Source organism: Onychomys torridus, chromosome 12 (genome assembly GCF_903995425.1).
Source record: "Onychomys torridus chromosome 12, mOncTor1.1, whole genome shotgun sequence".
Lineage (NCBI taxonomy): Eukaryota > Metazoa > Chordata > Mammalia > Rodentia > Cricetidae > Onychomys > Onychomys torridus.
The window spans coordinates 6,845,590-6,863,296 of NC_050454.1; the positions used below are offsets into that span (position 1 = coordinate 6,845,590).

General features: G+C 40.8%; 1 protein-coding gene across 1 annotated transcript in view; it reads right to left on the reverse strand.

The window, feature by feature from the left end:
* Nucleotides 1-17,707, reverse strand: part of P3h2 (prolyl 3-hydroxylase 2) — a 152,261-nt gene that overhangs the window by 10,369 nt on the left and 124,185 nt on the right. Inside the window, exons 4-11 of the mRNA XM_036203770.1 lie at nucleotides 14,278-14,409; nucleotides 12,351-12,493; nucleotides 11,841-11,930; nucleotides 10,050-10,090; nucleotides 8,734-8,828; nucleotides 1,919-2,046; nucleotides 1,295-1,390; nucleotides 529-679 (exon numbers count right to left, since the gene is read on the reverse strand). Of these exons, the coding sequence (XP_036059663.1) occupies nucleotides 529-679; nucleotides 1,295-1,390; nucleotides 1,919-2,046; nucleotides 8,734-8,828; nucleotides 10,050-10,090; nucleotides 11,841-11,930; nucleotides 12,351-12,493; nucleotides 14,278-14,409 (876 nt within the window). The remainder of the gene's footprint in view (nucleotides 1-528; nucleotides 680-1,294; nucleotides 1,391-1,918; nucleotides 2,047-8,733; nucleotides 8,829-10,049; nucleotides 10,091-11,840; nucleotides 11,931-12,350; nucleotides 12,494-14,277; nucleotides 14,410-17,707) is intronic.

A 17,707-nucleotide genomic window follows, 5' to 3' on the forward strand; every position in this document is an offset into this window, starting at 1 on the left:
GGGAGCAATTCCCAAGGAGGAAAAGGAGACACGGAAACCAGAGCTTTGGACTCACTCTCCACAAGTGTGAAGTGCTCTGACATACATTTCTTTCCACCTCCATTCAGGTGAGTGGAAGAGAAAACAAACAAACAAAAGACAACCAGCAGGAGTGAGGGGTGCCTGCCTCAGAATGCTCTTCAGTGAGCCTGCCCCTTATTGTCTACACCGCCACTCTGGGCTTGTGCATGTAACTGGAGTTCCCAGCTTCCTGGGTCCCTGAAACACACAGTAGAGAAGCAGGTTTTTTTTCCTGCATACCTTAGCAACTGTGAGAAGTGGATTTGAAGAGAGAAAATGTACAGAACAAGGGTCTTACAGAACTTTCAGAGACAAAGGGGAGAAAAATTAAAAGTAACTTTCCATTGTTTTAGAAATCTGGCGTTCTCATAAATTATCACTCTAAACATAACAGAGCTTTGCCTTGCACTGTTTTCTTGCCTGTGGCATCCTGGGAAGAAGGGACAAGTTCAGGTTCTGGAAACCTACCAGACAGGGCTGTTCTGCAGACCATGTGTGTATAGGAAAAATACAGGGTTGAGTTCAGCATGAAATAGGATTCCACAATCTTCCGAGCCTTCTCACTGACGTCATAGAACAGGCGGGCACTCTTCAGCGGCACCCGGCCTTCATAACCAAACTGGAAAAACAAAACACCAAGGACGACATTAAAGACCACAGGGTTGACTGGAGGACTTGAGACAAACAGGCCCTAGGGTTCATGAAGAGAATGCACATTGACCATCTCTGTACTGACGAAAAGGAATAATAAATGCCATGTACTTGCAGGGTCAGCTAGAACAGTGAGCGCTGAGAGAGCCCTTCCTACTGGCAGAGGCCAGGTAAAAAGCTAATTACTCTCTCTCCCTTCTCCTATAACATATCATTCATTCTCCTCTAATGATACTTCTTGAGAAGAGAAGAACTACTGATTTGGGGATGTTTTCATCATTAGCTCATGCGCTCCTTGAGGATAGTGGTTGTATAGCTTTTTGGTGAGATCCAAACTTAGGAAACAAGAAGCTTGGGAAACAGATGCAGGAATGAAGGTATTATCAGCAACAGCAGTGGCTGGGGGTGTAGTTCAGAGGCACAGTGTGTGCTGTGTGCAGAGAATCACCCTCAGCAGCCGAAACCACCAACTGAGTTTCCATTTCACACTTGCTCCCTTCTCAATGCTTCATCCTGAATCTGCCTTCCCAAAGGCCCCTGCCACCCCCTAGGAACCCAAACTGAAAGGAAGCAAAGGATTTACTTTGAGTGCTTTCAAGACGGTTGCCCCTTCAAACTTTTCATTGGGGGTATGGGGTGACGTTTTCCCTCGGTATCCATCACCAACCAGCATGATTCCCTGAGGACGAAATGCATTAAAATGCTCTGTTAGTGACAACAACAATCCACCAGGGCTGCCTTTCTGCCTTGGCTTCCAGAGGCTGAGAAACCAAATCAATACTCAGCACCATTTAATCCCAGGGTTCAGGTATACCAGATCTAACTTGTGGGAGTATCTTTCTCTGTCTTCATTATAAAATACTACTTTTTGAAAACAGACATTTAATACAAATTATTCATATGTTGGCTAATGACTGGTTAAAATAGAGGGTTTTCAGTGGGCAGGACACATGCTGAGGCCTTCCTTCCTAAAAACTAAGCCAGTGGGAGTTTCAGATCACTGCAAGCCAAAAGCTAGGAAAGCGCCTCCATGGTTACTGTCGCCCTGCTAAGTGAAATTCTAGTTCCCTAAAGCTGCCCTCCAGGCTCAGGACACTCTGGGGCAGGGGACTTCCAGGGCACTGCCGGTGAAGGGGAGGACAGACTGGCCAAGGGCTCCAGGCTCCAGCTGGGCTAGCACTGAGGGGTCCCCTGCTGTGGTGCTCACACTGGCCACACTATGGAGTTCCCGGCATTGCTCTTCGGACAGGACGTTATCCAGGAGAACCCGCTGAGTCCCGTTCAGCTGTTCTGAGTTGTAGACGAAGGTGATGTTCTCATAGAGCAGAGGACCACCTGGAGGGACAAAGCAGTGTGTCTTCCCTTCGGCTTCCGCGCTCTAAGAGGGTGCACAGAAAACCCGATAGTCTGGAACAGATAGCCCAGGAGGTGCAGTCCCCACAAAAACACAGGAGGGCTGTGGATATCGCTCTGTATGCTGTGAATGTGTTGCTCTGATTGGTTAATAAATAAAGTGCTGATTGGCCAGTAGCCAGGCAGGAAGTATAGGTGGGACAAGCAGAGAGGAGAATTCTGGGAACAGGAAGGCTGAGTCAGACAGCTGCCACTGTGATAAGAAGCAAGATGTAAAGATACTGGTAAGCCAGTAGCCATGTGGCAAGGTATAGATGTATAGAAACAGGTTAATTTAAGATGTAAGATCTAACTAGCAAGAAGCATGAGCCATTAGGTCATGAGTTTTAATTAATATAAGTTTCTGAGTGATTATTTTATAAGCGCTGTGGGGTCCTTGGTGCCAGGCAAGCACAGGATAACCTTCAGCTAAACAAGAGTACAAGACAAATCACACAGTAGGAAGCTTGACACATGTTAGGTCTCGAACCAGGAACAAACTGCTAACTGCGGTGCCTATTAACTTATCAAAGCGGACCCTGTCAACCAGTGTCTCAGCCTAACCAGTACCTGGCATTCCTTACCCTGGACTCTGTCCTTCACAAAGACCCCTGCCACCCCCTAGGCACCCAAACTTAAAGGAAGCAGAGGATTTACTTTGAATGCTTCCAAGACAGTTCATATTAGTACTGATGAGGCAAGGAACAGGGGGCATGATCTGGCTGAGAACCAGCCAGAACTGCATATCCATGGCCCATCAATTCTTTAGAAAATGAGTTCTGCCATCTATCTGAACTAAAAGTATTTCCCAGTGTTGCTGGCTAGTTTTATGCCAACTTAACATGGAGTTACAGTCATTTTGGAAAATGGAACCTCCATTGAGAAAACACTCCCACCTGATTGGCCTGTGCGCAAACCTTAGGGTATTTTTGTGGATTGATGATTGGTGTGGGACAGTCCAGCTCACTATGGGCAATGCTACCCCAGGGCTGGTGGTCCTGGTTGCTATAAGAGAGCAGTCAGAGTAAGCCAGGGTGAGCAAGCTAGGAGGCAGCACTCTTCCATGGCTTCTGCTTCAGTTTCTGCCTCCAGGCTCTGGCCCTGCTGCTGTAGGAGGCATGGAGGTCTTTCTGCTCACAGATAAGCACTAGAGGAACCTGGAATTTAAACGCTCAGGCCTGTTCCTTCAAAGTAGGGAATGCATAACCTGTTACCAGTCCACAAGGCTGGGATGGAGCATGGTTAAAAACTTGGTGACCTTTGCACTATTGTGTGATGGGAGAAGACACCAGATCCTCCCTCAGACCCATATCATAAGCTTGTTTTCCTCAGTTAATCTATAGAACCTCTCTTTATGGACATTGTCATGTGTAGTCACTCTATAGACCCATCTTTAAGGAAGGTGCTACATGTACTTTAGAAAGAGTTTCACTTAGTGACTCTAGTCTTTCTTTATCTTACAATGTTCTTCAAGATTTATGTATACTTTACAGTGAATATGGGGTTGAGCTAATTATCACCAGGAAAGTTTTCATCAAATCATGCTGTGCTTAAATATATCTAAAATAAACTACTGACTCCCACAGTTTGAATGAATGCCTGCTCTTAGTTGCTTTGAACTGAACTACCTTCTTGCTTCCTGCAGACCGTTTCCCTATTGGCCATGGTGGCAACAGAGATCCCCAAGCCCTCACTGAGTCCCTGCCCCCTCTCCTTCCTAGGATGGATGGTGATGTGGAACTACAGGCTGAAATAATAAACCCATTTCTCCACAAGTTGCCTTTAGTCATGGTGTTTTATCATAGCAACTGAGACCCTGACTAAGACACCAGTCAAGCCTCTGTTGAGCTGTTGGGATAAGCTTTGTGGGAGACCATGGGTAACTGGCTTTATCCATGCTGTCTCCAGGGTTCTGAACCACACGAAAGATGAGAAAATAAATAGCTATTGTCATAAGCAGATGAAACTAGACAAAACTAAAATAGAGACTGCCCCCTCACAGGTCTTCTTTATACAGTTTGGAAAGGATGTTCCAATCTATGCAACCAAGTAGAATTCCTAGTCAAATTCAGGTAGACCCCTTCAAACTCAGAAAACTGCAAATTTACTCTAATTTAGAAATGAAAAAAATACTCCCTCAGCAAGAAAGACATGATAACTGTAGATTCAATGAAAAACATTTGCAAATATGAAATTCAAACAGAAAGAGAACACAGAGTCTAGGGAACTAGATTGGTTTGTAATTTGCCAAGTGTTCATTATTTTCTGCTTTGAAGCAGTTCACTTAATTATAATAAGATTGTTCTTAAAACATGAATTTTAACATTACTATGCTAAAACATTTAGGAAAAAAAAATCCCTATCCTCCAAGCTCAGCATGAGTATTTGTTGCTGTTATTATTATTCAATTAGTTAGCTGTACTGGAAGACTATATTAGATTCTGGCATCCATATTAGTAAGCTTGCATTAATGGAGAATATTTAGAAGAGGGCTTTGAGATATTGGCAGGACCCAGAGCCACACGAAAAATAACATCCAACAGTACCATAAAGCAGGGTGCCCCATGTTCTTAAATAAATAGAATAGAGGAGAATGGAAAAATTGATATTTCAAATATGCTTCCCATGAGCTAATATAATTGCTATAAAATGTATAGAATTTTGAACATAATTTTATCACACTTAAAAAGCAAACAAAAGAAAGAAAAGGGAAAAAATAGGAGACTTGCCATTCATGAGGAGGCAACCAGTCCAAAGATGACTTACACCAGAGAAGGGAAAATGTGAAAATCAAAATCAAAATTTAGTCCAATAGGTTCTGGTTCCTGGGGACTAGTTTAATGGCTGTGGCCAACCTCTAACCACTATGCAGGGAGATTTCATGAAACAACTTAATTCTTCTCTCATTCATAAAGTATGCGCCTGGCTCTGACTCCCTGGTAGCAAGAAAGATCATCTAGGAAAGTGTTCCTTTGTGCTCTCTCCTTGAGGCTCATGGCAAGAACAATGGTATTCCCACAAATATCACATCTCTCTAGGCATGGGGCAGGGTGCAAGCTAATAAACCCTGACATGAGTACAGCCCTTTAGGGTTTTAAAAGGACATCACATTTATCATCTCCTGAAGAGTGACCATCTTCCTTCACAGATAATGACAGCAAACCACAGAGGGATTGAGGAATGATGGTTCATAGTATGCATCCAGTTATAACACCTCCTGAAATCAAGCCTTCAGATTCCAAGTTCAACATTATTTCTGCCTTGTCCCAAGTGACTCTGGAATCATTAGTTAGTGTGGTCTTTGAAAAATGGGGTTAAATGGGTGAGTGACAGAGGTGTCTTCTTGGAGTCACCATGAATGTTTCTTAGGCTGGGGTTAGTTTGGGAAGTGGCCCTGGTGACTGTCATCTTGCTGCTGAAGAGCAGTCTTGTGTGAATCTTATTAAACTCTAACCCAAGGAGATGATGGACACTTTGCGAACAACAGGAAAAGTGACAGAGACTCTATTTTATGGCACATGCCTCCTGGAGCCTTGCCCCTCTTGGCATCTGCTTTCTGCCAAGCCATGGGAGTGTTCTGAGCCTGGCAATTTTATAGCTTACCACTATGTTCAATTTGGATGCTATTTGAGTGTCTGAGGGCACTGCTGCTGTAGTATAATAAGAAATGCATTTGCACTTTGTTACCAGTTCCTCGTTCAACATGACTAAAACACTTGAAGTTTCCTGAATCACAGAAGTGTATTTGATCATTCATAGTCTTTGTAAAAATATCAGACCTGAACTTACTAAGCTAATAAGGTGATTTATGGTGTATCCCTTAGATAGATTGGGATGGGTCTAGTCCCCGAAGGATGAATGACTAAAGATTGCAACCTGCAGCTTGGGGGATGGAGGAGGTGGACATCAGGCTCTGTAAAAGTCTTTAACACCAGGTTTATATCAGCTTGCAGTGGAGGGTCTGGGAGGGCAGTGTGCAGAGAGAGTACAGCAAGACCTGTGCCTTGTATATACTTCATCTGGTTATTCGTTTGTATCCTGCATGATACCTTTCAGAACAAACTCCTAAGCATGTTTCTGAGTTCTCTGAACACGTGTCAAATTTACAAAATCCAAAGATACTATCTTTCTATCTATCTATCTATCTATCTATCTATCTATCTATCTATCTATCTATCTACTTACTTGTGGTTTTTAGAGAGAGGGTTTCTCTATGTATCATCCCTGGCTGCTGTCCTGAAACTCTCTTTGTAGACCAGGCTGGCCTTGAACTCACAGAGATCCACCTGCCTCTACCTCCTGCATGCTGGGATTAAAAGTGTGTACCACCAGGCCCAGCTCAGACTCTGATATCTTTAAGATAAGGCCAGTCCTGGGACTAATCATCAAGGCTTATCCTTTAGGCTATGTTTTAGGTAGAACTATTTGTAATCAATGCTGTAGGTACAGGAGAAAACAGAATAATCAAGTTCTGAACATGACTATAGGTCTCAAGTGTTTGGCTGATGTCCTGTGAGACTTTGGAGAAGTAACTAAATACTCTATTGAGAAACTACTACAATTAAAATGAAGGTTATGTAAATTTGCTTAAAAATTATATATGTGAACAATAATGGCTATTAAGAAGTACTACAAATATTGTCTAGAGTACTCTTGCTAGTAGTATATTATTATAATAACAAAGCTTGACCCCATGTGAAAACTGCTTTTGGCAGTACTCTGCAATTCCACTAATTCTGTTCTTATGTTCATACAACATTCTCTTCTCTTGTCTCTATGCTTTTCTTTTAATTGTTTTACCTTTTAGAATGGCTCTCTACACGCCCCTCTCAGTCTGCAGTATCTTTTGGGCTAATGTTGTGGAATATTAATTTAAGATTTGTTACATTTGTTTATTCTGTGGAATGATCTAAAGACATGGTACATTTGTTTGATTAAATAAAATTAACCTGGGGTCAGGAGGCTAAGTCAGCAACTAGCTGATAGGAAGTGGTAGGGAGGAACCACGCATAGCCAGGGTTCTTAAATATGTTTGGGAGGAGCTGTGAGCTAGAAGAGAAGGTTAGGTACTTGCTATCCAGCCTCTCTGAGCAGCAGAATTTCACCTCAACCTTTGAATCCTGAGGTCTGTAGAGGGATAGAGATCTAGATAAAGTTCCCGTTAGCAGCCATAATAGAGGAAACAGAATTCCCACCCGGCTATGGCCAATGTGGCTGAACTGCTACCAGTAGCTGCGGAGTTGCTTAAGGGGCGGCTACTGAAATCAATGAAAACCAGCAAGCTGATGTTGTAGATCAGTAGTGGGCTGCTTGCCCAACATGCAGAAGGCCCTGTATTAAATTTCTACCATATCATACATGTTTAAAAAGTAAAAATAAAATCTATTTTTACTCAAAGACCTGTTCACGTCTTAATTATTTAAGTATGTTAGGTGAACTGACCTAATACCCCACATGATCCATATAATCTCCATGATCCTTGGATATGTCCTGTCTAGTTCAAAGGATGGGAGGATTATTTGGAACCACCTTTGCAATGATATACAGATCTTGTGTTTATGTGTTGATTTCAGATAATTGCAGACTCATTCTTAATCTTAAAGAAAAAAATGGTTTCCACCTCAATCTCTGTGGAGGTTTGAATAGGTATAGCCCCCAGAGACTCATGTGTTTGAATGTTTGGTCCATAGGGAGTGGCACTATTAGGAGATGTGATCTTGTTGAAGAAGGTGAGGCTTTGTTAGAGGAAATGTGTTACTAGGGGTAGGTATTGATGTGGCAGAAGCTCAAGTCAGCTTACTTCCTGCTACCTGTGGATTGAGATGCAGAACTCTCAGCTACCTCTCCAGCACCATGTCTACCTGCATGCTACCATACTTCCCACCATTATGATAATGGACTAAATTTCTGAACTATAAGTTAGCACCAATTAAATGTTTTCCTTTGCAAGAGTTGCCATGGTCATGGTATCTATTCAGAGCAATAAAACTGTAACTAAGACAGAAGTTGGTACCAGGGACTGGGGTAGGCCTGACCATGCTTTTGTTTGAAGGAACATGGACTTTGGGACTGTGGATTAGAAAAGTAGTTGAATGCTTTAAGTGGGGGTTAATGGACCATCCTAGGAGGAACATGTGAGGCAGTGGTGCAGAGCAGTATTTGAGCTGTGGGGGCCTGGCTCAATTTTTCAGAGAAGAATTTTAGTATGTGGTCTAGAGACTGTTCTTATAAAATATTCAAAAAATGTGCCTGGGGCTAAAGTAAAGAGTTTTGGATTAATTGCATTAGCAGAGGAAATATCAAAACAGCCTAATATTAACTTTGTCTTGTGGTTATTAGTGTTCACACTTGTGCAGATTTAAAATGCAAAGGAGCAAGCTTTGCAAGGAAAAATGCAAAATTTACAATTTGAGGGAAAGGGGGGCACCAGGAAGTGAAGTGGAGTAAAGTGCAGTGTTCAAGGAGACAAACAGATTGAAGAAAATCCTCAGTTCAATGGAAAAAAGGGAGTGGTGGTATCAGGGCAAGATCCTACACCACTTGTGAAAAGGAATGAAAGAAAACTTAAGGAATTCCCCGCCATACCCTCTTCCTCTGTCTTCATAGGAATAAAACCTTGCAGGTACTTACCTTCTCTTAGGTCTCGACCTATCTTCGGCGGTGACTTCTTCCTCAATGACAATCCATGGACTTCTGCTCCCTCCACATTCACTCCTGAAGGGACCCTGTCCATTCAAAAAAGTTGAGACTGAAATTTCCCATTAAATAAAGGTGTCCAAAGGCAAAGAACACTGTATCTACACAGGCTTTGATTCTGAATTGTATACCATTCACCTATCTTTCTAAATCAAATGATATGCCCATGCTTTTGTGAGGGTCTCTCAGCTTCCCTGGGATGCTCTTTCTCTCTAAATCTTTGCAGCTGTTATTAAATTTAATTACAGCTATAATTTCACTCCCTTCGTATCAGTCTACTGTCCCAAACAAAAGGGAAAAATTATTGAGTGCACCTTCAGAATTCTCCATGTTGTACTGTGTCTTGAACATGGACTGCATCAATGAATAATGCTCGAGTGGAGACAAACCATGTCCTAATGTAATAGTTGGTTCTTGGCTATTCTGAGGAGAAAGACACAGTTTGTGTCAATCTTTGCAAATACACAAGGGAGAGCAGACAGCCTTTTAATTGACACAGACTGGGTACGACCAAATACTCCTATATATCCTTGATTCTCTCCCAGTAATCTTGTCATCCAAGGGCTGATTGATTCCAAAATTCTATGACCTGAAACTTCCCGTTTATTGTGGCAAAATCATAAGCAAGTCCCTTCCATTGACATGGTTTGTCTCTATCAGAAAACAGGTTGACTGGACTGTGTGATCACAAACAGGTAACTCGCACATGTGAGAAACTTGAGTTATTTAAAAATATGTGAATTGACTACAATTACATTAAAAATGAGTTCTCTTACTTTTGATTTGTTCAGTTATAACACACAGTTCACTATGCAGAAAACTTTCTGATCTTGATTTCAAATGAATATAGTAAGGAATTTTACCATCAGAAAGTAAATTTTGAATATGATCAAAATGCATTGTATGCAATTCTCAAAGGATAAAGGCCATTTTAAAAAGCAAATGTATTTGTTAGCAAAAACAGCATCCAACTTTGTGCATGATTAATCACAGGAAGTCAGCATTTGGAGACCTCTCGGGCCAATTCCTTCCTTTAAAGAAAAGTATCCACACACAAGGAGAAACAGAATTACTCTAAACCATACAGCAGAGAGTGGGAAAGCTGGGGCCAGGACACAGTTCCTAATGTGCAGCTCAGAGGCTGTAATTACATTACTTTCTCTAATCCATTGTAGTTAAGTTCCGTGCACAATCTCCTGCCTCAGAGCACTTTGTCTCACTGTAGCTTATTTTCCAAATGGAGGACTCACCGGTTCTCATCCTGCCGTCCTCCATAACTGATCCAGTAATTCTGTTTTCAGTTGAGAAAAAGGTATAAATTTATTACAAAAATGCCATTTATAGGAATAAAAAGTTAAACGTACTCTTAATGAAATATTAAGAAGGCTTGAAATATTCAGAGATTTACATTGTGTATTGATGAAGAAAAGGTTGATGCCGTTTTGGCAAAGGCACTATGAATAACAAATGAATAAACAAAAAAAGTTCAGAATTAGTTAAGGTCTTGGTTCTTTTGCTCGGAATAGTGACTTGAAATTTGGTTACAGAAAGGGCTGCAGAAATCCTTCAATACAAGTGCTTTGTGGATCATGAATAAAATTTGATCAAAGAAATCAAGCTGGGCCCGGGCATTGGTGGCGCACGCCTTTCATCCTGGCACTTGAGAGCCAGAGGCAGGCGGATCTCTGTGAGTATGAGGCCAGCCTGGTGTACAAAGCGAGTTTCAGGAAAGTCACAAAGCTACACAGAGAAACTCTGCCTTGGAAAAAAAAGAAAGAGAGAGAGAGAGAGAGAGAGAGAGAGAGAGAGAGAGAGAAAGAGATAAGGAAAGAAGGAAGGAAGGAAGGAAGGAAGGAAGGAAGGAAGGAAGAAAGAAAGAAAGAAAGAAAGAAAGAAAGAAAGAAAGAAAGAAAGAAAGAAAGAAAGAAAGAAAAATCAAGCTGGATTATCTGTACAGATCCATGAAGTAGGCACCATCCATATGCTGGTGCCTCTTGGGGAAACACAGTTCTTCAAAATATTAACTGGGAACAAATATAGTGCAATCTTAAAATAACCTAAATTTTAGAAATGTGCCTGTGACAATAATCCATAATTAAGAACAATGGAAAATATGCTACCATTAGTAATTTCCTCAATATTTTCACATGGATATTGCAGAAAAATATTCAGTAATCAATAGACAGGTGGAAAAAACCTATACCTACATAATTCAAAGAGGAAAAATAATACTATGTGAAAAGGAACAAATATTATAAACTGGCCATAAGAATAAAAGTTAGAATAGCATTGATACAGCAAATGGCACTTAATCTATATGAGTAGTGCAGGCCCTTTCCCCTGTGAGCTTGGTAGACTGGCATATCATAAATCACAAGAAGCAATGAAAGTATCAGAAACATTGTCTTAGGAGGGCAATTAAGTTTCAAGAACCTTCAAACCTCATATTTCTCATACAGAGTGAGCCCACGCTTAGAATTTATTGGAAGGTAATAATAGTTCAATAAAAATGTTTGAAAAATTAGAAATAGCTCCATCAAAGGAGTTAATCCTATACTCATTCCATGTATGTAGTGAAGGTCACAAGTGACTTGTGAAATATAAACGAAGACATACATTTATTTACAGCACTGATGAGGTTTGTAAAGGGTGGATCTTCACAGATGATGGGGGACAATTCAGGAGGTAGAGAAAACACAGCATGAAGGCTGACTTAGTCTGTGCCTTCTGAAGGTGTGTTATGTTGTTTAAAGAACATCATGCATTAGATATGTTACAATTTTACATCTAAAGGTTAGAGAAGTAAGACAATACTGAGGCAAATGAATCATGCCCAAAATATTTGACTTTGAACTTTAGCATCATGGCAATCTATCAAAATCTTTTAGAGTTCACCACACGAATAACCTAAAGACTTCCCCTAATCACTTATTAATTTAGAGAGGTTATTAGAATCTCCAACTAAATGTGAGTAGGGCACTAATACTTAAATATCCTCCAAGAAGATTTTTAATAACATTCCCTTTCCCACCTGTTCTTACCGGTTCAGAATACAAAAATCCCAGACCCTCTGCAGCTGACTTTATCAGTTCAGATTCATGGTTATGACGGTTGACAAATGCTGTCATATCCTAGAGAGAGGAAGAATTTGTATTTAATTAACAGCTAATGGATGTTGTTGGAACTTCTCATTATAATGGCCAATGAGCTAACATAAAGAACAGAGTTGGAAAGGCAGTCCTCTCGGCAATGGGTTTTCACAAGCTAGCACCTATGAGAAACGTGCTTCCAGCAAGGTTCAAATTGCAAAGAATTAGGGTTGGTGATTTAGCTCAGTGGTAGAGCACTTGCCTAGCAAGTGCAATGCCCTGGGTTCGGTCCTCAGCTCCGAAAAAAGAAAAAAAAAAAGAATTAAGATCTGGAAATGCCACTAACTCTCTCTATGGGTCCTTAAATACAGTGTTTTATTGTTGTTGTTGTTGGTTTTTAATCAGTTCTCCCTGAAACACATCATAGATTACAGGAAATTTCTCTCAGAACTCTGGTCTCACCTCTCGGGCCTCAATGGATTCTGGGTCTATGCTGTCATCTAGCAGGCTCTCATAGTAGTCTACATTGTCCAGGACATCCTTGTCATCTGGATGGAACATCAGATAGGCTTTGGCACACTCCAAGGCTTTCACATATTCACCAACTGGAAACACAAGGCGTTGTTACATTTGAGTCAGTGAGATCTTCCCAGAGGACTTTAGAGGAAGACTTTAGTGTGTCTACTGATGTCAGCACTGACCATCATAAAATCGGGAGATAAACTGAGGCTGAGCAAAAAGGTCAGATGCATTTACATAGAAGGACAGATATGATATCTGGCTCAAATGGGATAACCTTTTGTTTGCTTTGGTGCTGGGCATTTGCAGAAATACTCCAAACTCTCTACCTGAAAATGTTTATTGGTGATTCCTGTAATACCGCAGCAAAATCATATGAATCAACTGTGACTTTTGTACTGTTTAGCCTAAGTAAATATTCTGAGCATGACCTTCTAAGATGATGATGTAGCATTCATAAATAAAACATGTATTTAATAGTGTAGAAGTGATTCCAACGTGTTATTTCTTATCACTGGAACGTATGTTGTAAATTGCTGCTTCTATGGGGTAAGATTTAGAGGGTCCCCAGAACCGCAGATGGTCTCTTCTAGCCCCTTCTCATGTAACTTGAGCATCCTTAATAGTATCCAGCTGTTACAAGGAGCAGTCCAGGATGTTTCAAATATGATTTCTTTGTTATAGAAATATTTAGCTATTGCAAAAAAAAATGTCAACTCTTAGAAGAATGTTGCAATGCTGTGTGCCACCTTCACAAATGGGTCACACAATTAGATTTCTCTAAAAAAGACACTCCCTCTCTCTTCATAAACACACACACACATACATACATAGACACATATATACATATACATACATATATACATATACATACATACATACATTCTCTGTGTATGCACATACTCTTGGAGATGGCTCCAAGTATAAGAGAGGGTATTGAATATCTTCTCTTCCATAAAAATAAGAAACTAAAGCTATTTCGAATTACTAAACTTTCCCTAGAGGCTTGTGGAAAATCTAAACATTCTATAATATATTCTGATGATGAGCCCTGGAAAATACGACCCACGTGGAGGAAAATTTGGCAATGTGAATCAAAACTACAAGTGAATAAACTCTTTGACCCAGTAGAGGAACTTCCAGATATTTTTCCTGAGAAATATTATATAGATATGCACAGACATGTGTAAAATGTCTTCTGCTTGAAAGTTGAGTGTAGGCAACACAACTGTCCCTCAGAACGAAGACACAGAAAATAAGCTCTAATACAATGGTATGCAGGCACAAGCACTCCTCTATTAAAATTGAATCATAAATTACTAGAATTTGTGACCTAAAATATTGTAATTTACTATGTGTAATCTACTAAAAGTCAACTGGCATGTATTAAGTAAAAAAAGATATAGAAAATATAAATAATATGCTATCTTCACATAAAAGAAGAAGGAAAATTCTGTAACTGTGTTTGTATATATATGACATTTTGGAAGTACAGAGCACTCAGTTGAAGGACACAGAAGTGGGCTATAGATACAGAAAGAGGGGGATGATTTGATAACACTGGTTCTTTCAACCCTGTCAAGGCACCCCTACTAACAGTGAGTTGAAAAGCCGCTTAGGTTGAAACAGAAATCTGGCCAGCCTAGTGTGAGTTTCAGGATGTCGTCACCGTAAGTCCTGGGCATCATCCTCTCATAGTGTCCTGCCTTCCTCGCTCTGAGCTGCGGCCGCAAGTCAAGGAGAAGAAAGTGCAGAAAGCTCCATCACTTTGGTGATGAAATGAAAGAAAGCAGGGGTCTGGGTGGTGAACAGAGGCCAAGAGTGAGGAAGAAGAAGCCCCAAAGGTCTTCATGGATGATCCCCACTTTACCTCTGTAGTAGGCAAACTGGAGGTAGTCGTAATGCAAGGGAAGGAAGTTCTCAATTGGTGAGAGGCGGCCTGGGCGGGTGGCGAGTTCCCTCACACATTCATGCTGACAGACCAGTACCTGCATGTAGTGATCTGGAAGACAAGAGAGACAATGTGGGGCCTCTGGCTGCTGAGACCACACCTTAGCCAGGGCAACACTAAAGCCAGGGCATGCTTTACCACACAACTTAGAGAGAGAGAGACAGAAAGAGAGAGAGAGAGAGAGACAGAGAGAGACAGAGAGAGAGAGAGAGACAGAGACAGACAGAGAGACAGAGACAGACAGAGAGACAGAGACAGACAGAGAGACAGAGACAGACAGACACCAACAGAGAGAGAGAGAGAGAGAGAGAGAGAGAGAGAGAGAGAGAGAGAGAGAGAGAGCTCTGTATTATCATTTCCTAGTCTGAAAACTTCAGACAGACAGTGACTTGTGACATCATCTTAGCCAGGATCACTGGACAGCATTGGGTCCAGAACATCAGCAGTATGCCAGGTGTCTTGTGAATAAAGCTGAATGGAGGTTTTCTCACCAGACATGTTGAACTTCTTTTTGGATACTGCAGAGGGTCTGAGATGCCTTGGAACTGAGAGGACATTCAAATCCTAGTGATGCTAAGAAGCCATTCAGAAAATGCAACAGCCATGCATGCAGAAAGTTCAGCAGGAGGATTCAAACTCCCTTTTTTTTTCTAACGGAAGAATTAAAATATTCTTGATAACTATTGCTCAGGACCCTAACCTATCTAGTTACAGACCAGCCTCTCACAGGACCGTACGTATTCTAATACATGAGATTCTGTTTTGACAGAGAGGGGTAAAATAGCAAAAGGAATGACAGCTAAATAATTAGAATAAACACTGTCTTTCTTGCACCCCCTTTGGTGGTTGCTGGTCTCATTTCCAGCAGTTAAGATGCTGAAGCACAGGACATTCCATGTCCCTTATCCCTAGACTCTTCTTTATCAAGGCGTGAACTGAAGAAACACAAGCAGCTAATGTCACAAGACAAACTCCTCTTCTTCTTTGCCTAACACTGAATTCTATAGCAAAGATGGGACAATTTTTTCCAGGGAGAGAATGGTTCATTCATGCTTGAGTTGAGCAGGCTCTCTGGCAGTTGAGAACATCATTTGACTTCATGGCTGCACAATTTAATTGGCCACAACAGCTTCTTTCAAGAGGGTCTCTGTTTAGTCGGAGTTCATCTTAGGTCTGGGCAATTTTGCAGAATGAGGTCAGGACACAGGAAGGAAAGGAGTATTTGTAGGGTGGAGGCAAACCCTTTCCATAACCTGGCTAACTTGAGCCCACATAGAACAGCTAACAGAATCTGAAACATAGCTTTTTACCTCTAGTTGGAGATATGGAGAAAATAATGAGGTCTACATACACAATCTGAATGTTAGGAATAAAACACTAGCAATGTTTCATATCTTAGGGGGATAACAAACAGCCAACTGTTTACTCCCCCATAACCTGATGTCCTCTTTACCTTCAAATCTGTTTCGTCTATTTCAGTGGTTCTCAGCCTTCCTAATGCTGCGACCCTTTAATACAATTCCTCATGCTGTGGTGACCCCCAACCATAAAGTTATTTTCATTGTTACTTCATAATGGTAATTTTGCTACTGTTATGAATCATAATGTAAAAACCTGATATGCAGGATATCTGATATGGGACCCCTGTGAGAAAGGGTAGTTCAACACCCTAGGGGGTCATGACTCACAGATTGAGAACCACTGCTCTCATATCAAGTGACAAGGAAAGGACAAAGTGAAAACTGTACCCACTGACAATTAAAATTCTGAAGGAATATAGTTTTAGAGCAGAGTATAAACAGCAATTAGGAAGAACAAAGATGGCCTTCCGGCTTTACAACCAGAGGTGACCTCATGAAAATTTGCATGAAGCATCCATTTCTGTTTTCCACCAACATTAAGTCTCTTCTTACTCTACAGTTCAAGCACTAGAATTTTCTTAAAACATCCTCTTTTGTGAATGCCAACCTAACCCCAAACTGAGGGCACTCGAGTAGGACAAGAGTTTGCAGGGTGAAATCGTCATAGGAGTTTTAGTTGTGGTATTCTTCTCCTTTCGATGTCACTGTGCAGTCAATACACATTCTGAATAAGACTCAGGTTCAGAACAATTGTGTGAGAATACTTTCAGTTTTTTTCGCTACAATACAGTGAACATGTTTCAGATTTCCAGGAAATATTACCATATTTCTATAATTGAGGATATTTGGCTGGCACTAAAAAGACTATGACATATTTTCCACAGTTTTTCACTGGGAGCTGGGATGCTGGTTTTGGTAGTTAAGAGTCAGAGAAACTGAATGCAGAGAGAGACCTCTGTTCTTTCTCAGCAGCCCATGGATTATGGTAACTTGACCAGCACTAAATACTAACCCACAGAGAGGTCAGTTGCCACAGCAGGATCTAGATCATTTGCCTAATCTGTTCCATGGACACCTACAGCACAGGTGCAGAGACAGATGTGGGGCTGGAGGTAGGGCACATCATCCCATAAAATCACAGCATAGTACACTATTAAATAAAGAGTTTATATGTATTTACATATTTATTTTTATGTTACTATAAATAATAAAGAAAAGGCTAGCTTGTTCTCCTTGCAAAACACTGTGTGTTGAGGGAAAAAAAATCCAGTAATTACATGTAAAAGACACACAAAATTGACTTTTAAATGAACAATATTCACAAAAATACAAGGAAGTTGAAATGGCAAATGTCCAAGGAAACAAAAGTTTTGGAAATAAATCTTCAAAATAACTCAGACACGTATATTGATTTTAGGTAACTTAAATTTACTTTGGATAACAGAGCACTTCATAGTTTGCTAATTTAGTGTAGTGATTTTGAGTGTAATAGATATATTGATTCTAGTTTATGCTTTGTAGCTATTCTCTAATTAGCTTCTAAAAAAATCCACCTTTTTATGGCTGATATTATCACAAGCACAAGGCATTACTAACACATTCGTCTATACATAGTTATTGGTGTATATACCACATCCTTTATTCCTGCATTCACCAACAAGTTCATTTAGCCAATATTTATTAAATAGCTTAGGGGTTTGCCAATCCCTGAGGAATGAGGACTGAGCAAGATAGGACGTTGGCCATGTGATACCAGAAAGCACCCTGGATTTGCAAGGGGAACAGAGAGAAGATTGGCTCATCCACAGAATTCAAAGAACTTGCGAGGGCAGGGCGGGAAGGAAGAGAGAATGAGAATACACACAAGGAAAGACCTTACAGGTTACTGGGCTTTCTTCCAAGTGGAATGAAAGCCATGACGGGAGAGAGTTTATGTACAGTAGCCCTGTTAGGACAGAATTCAAGCTCTGTATTAGCACTCTATCTGA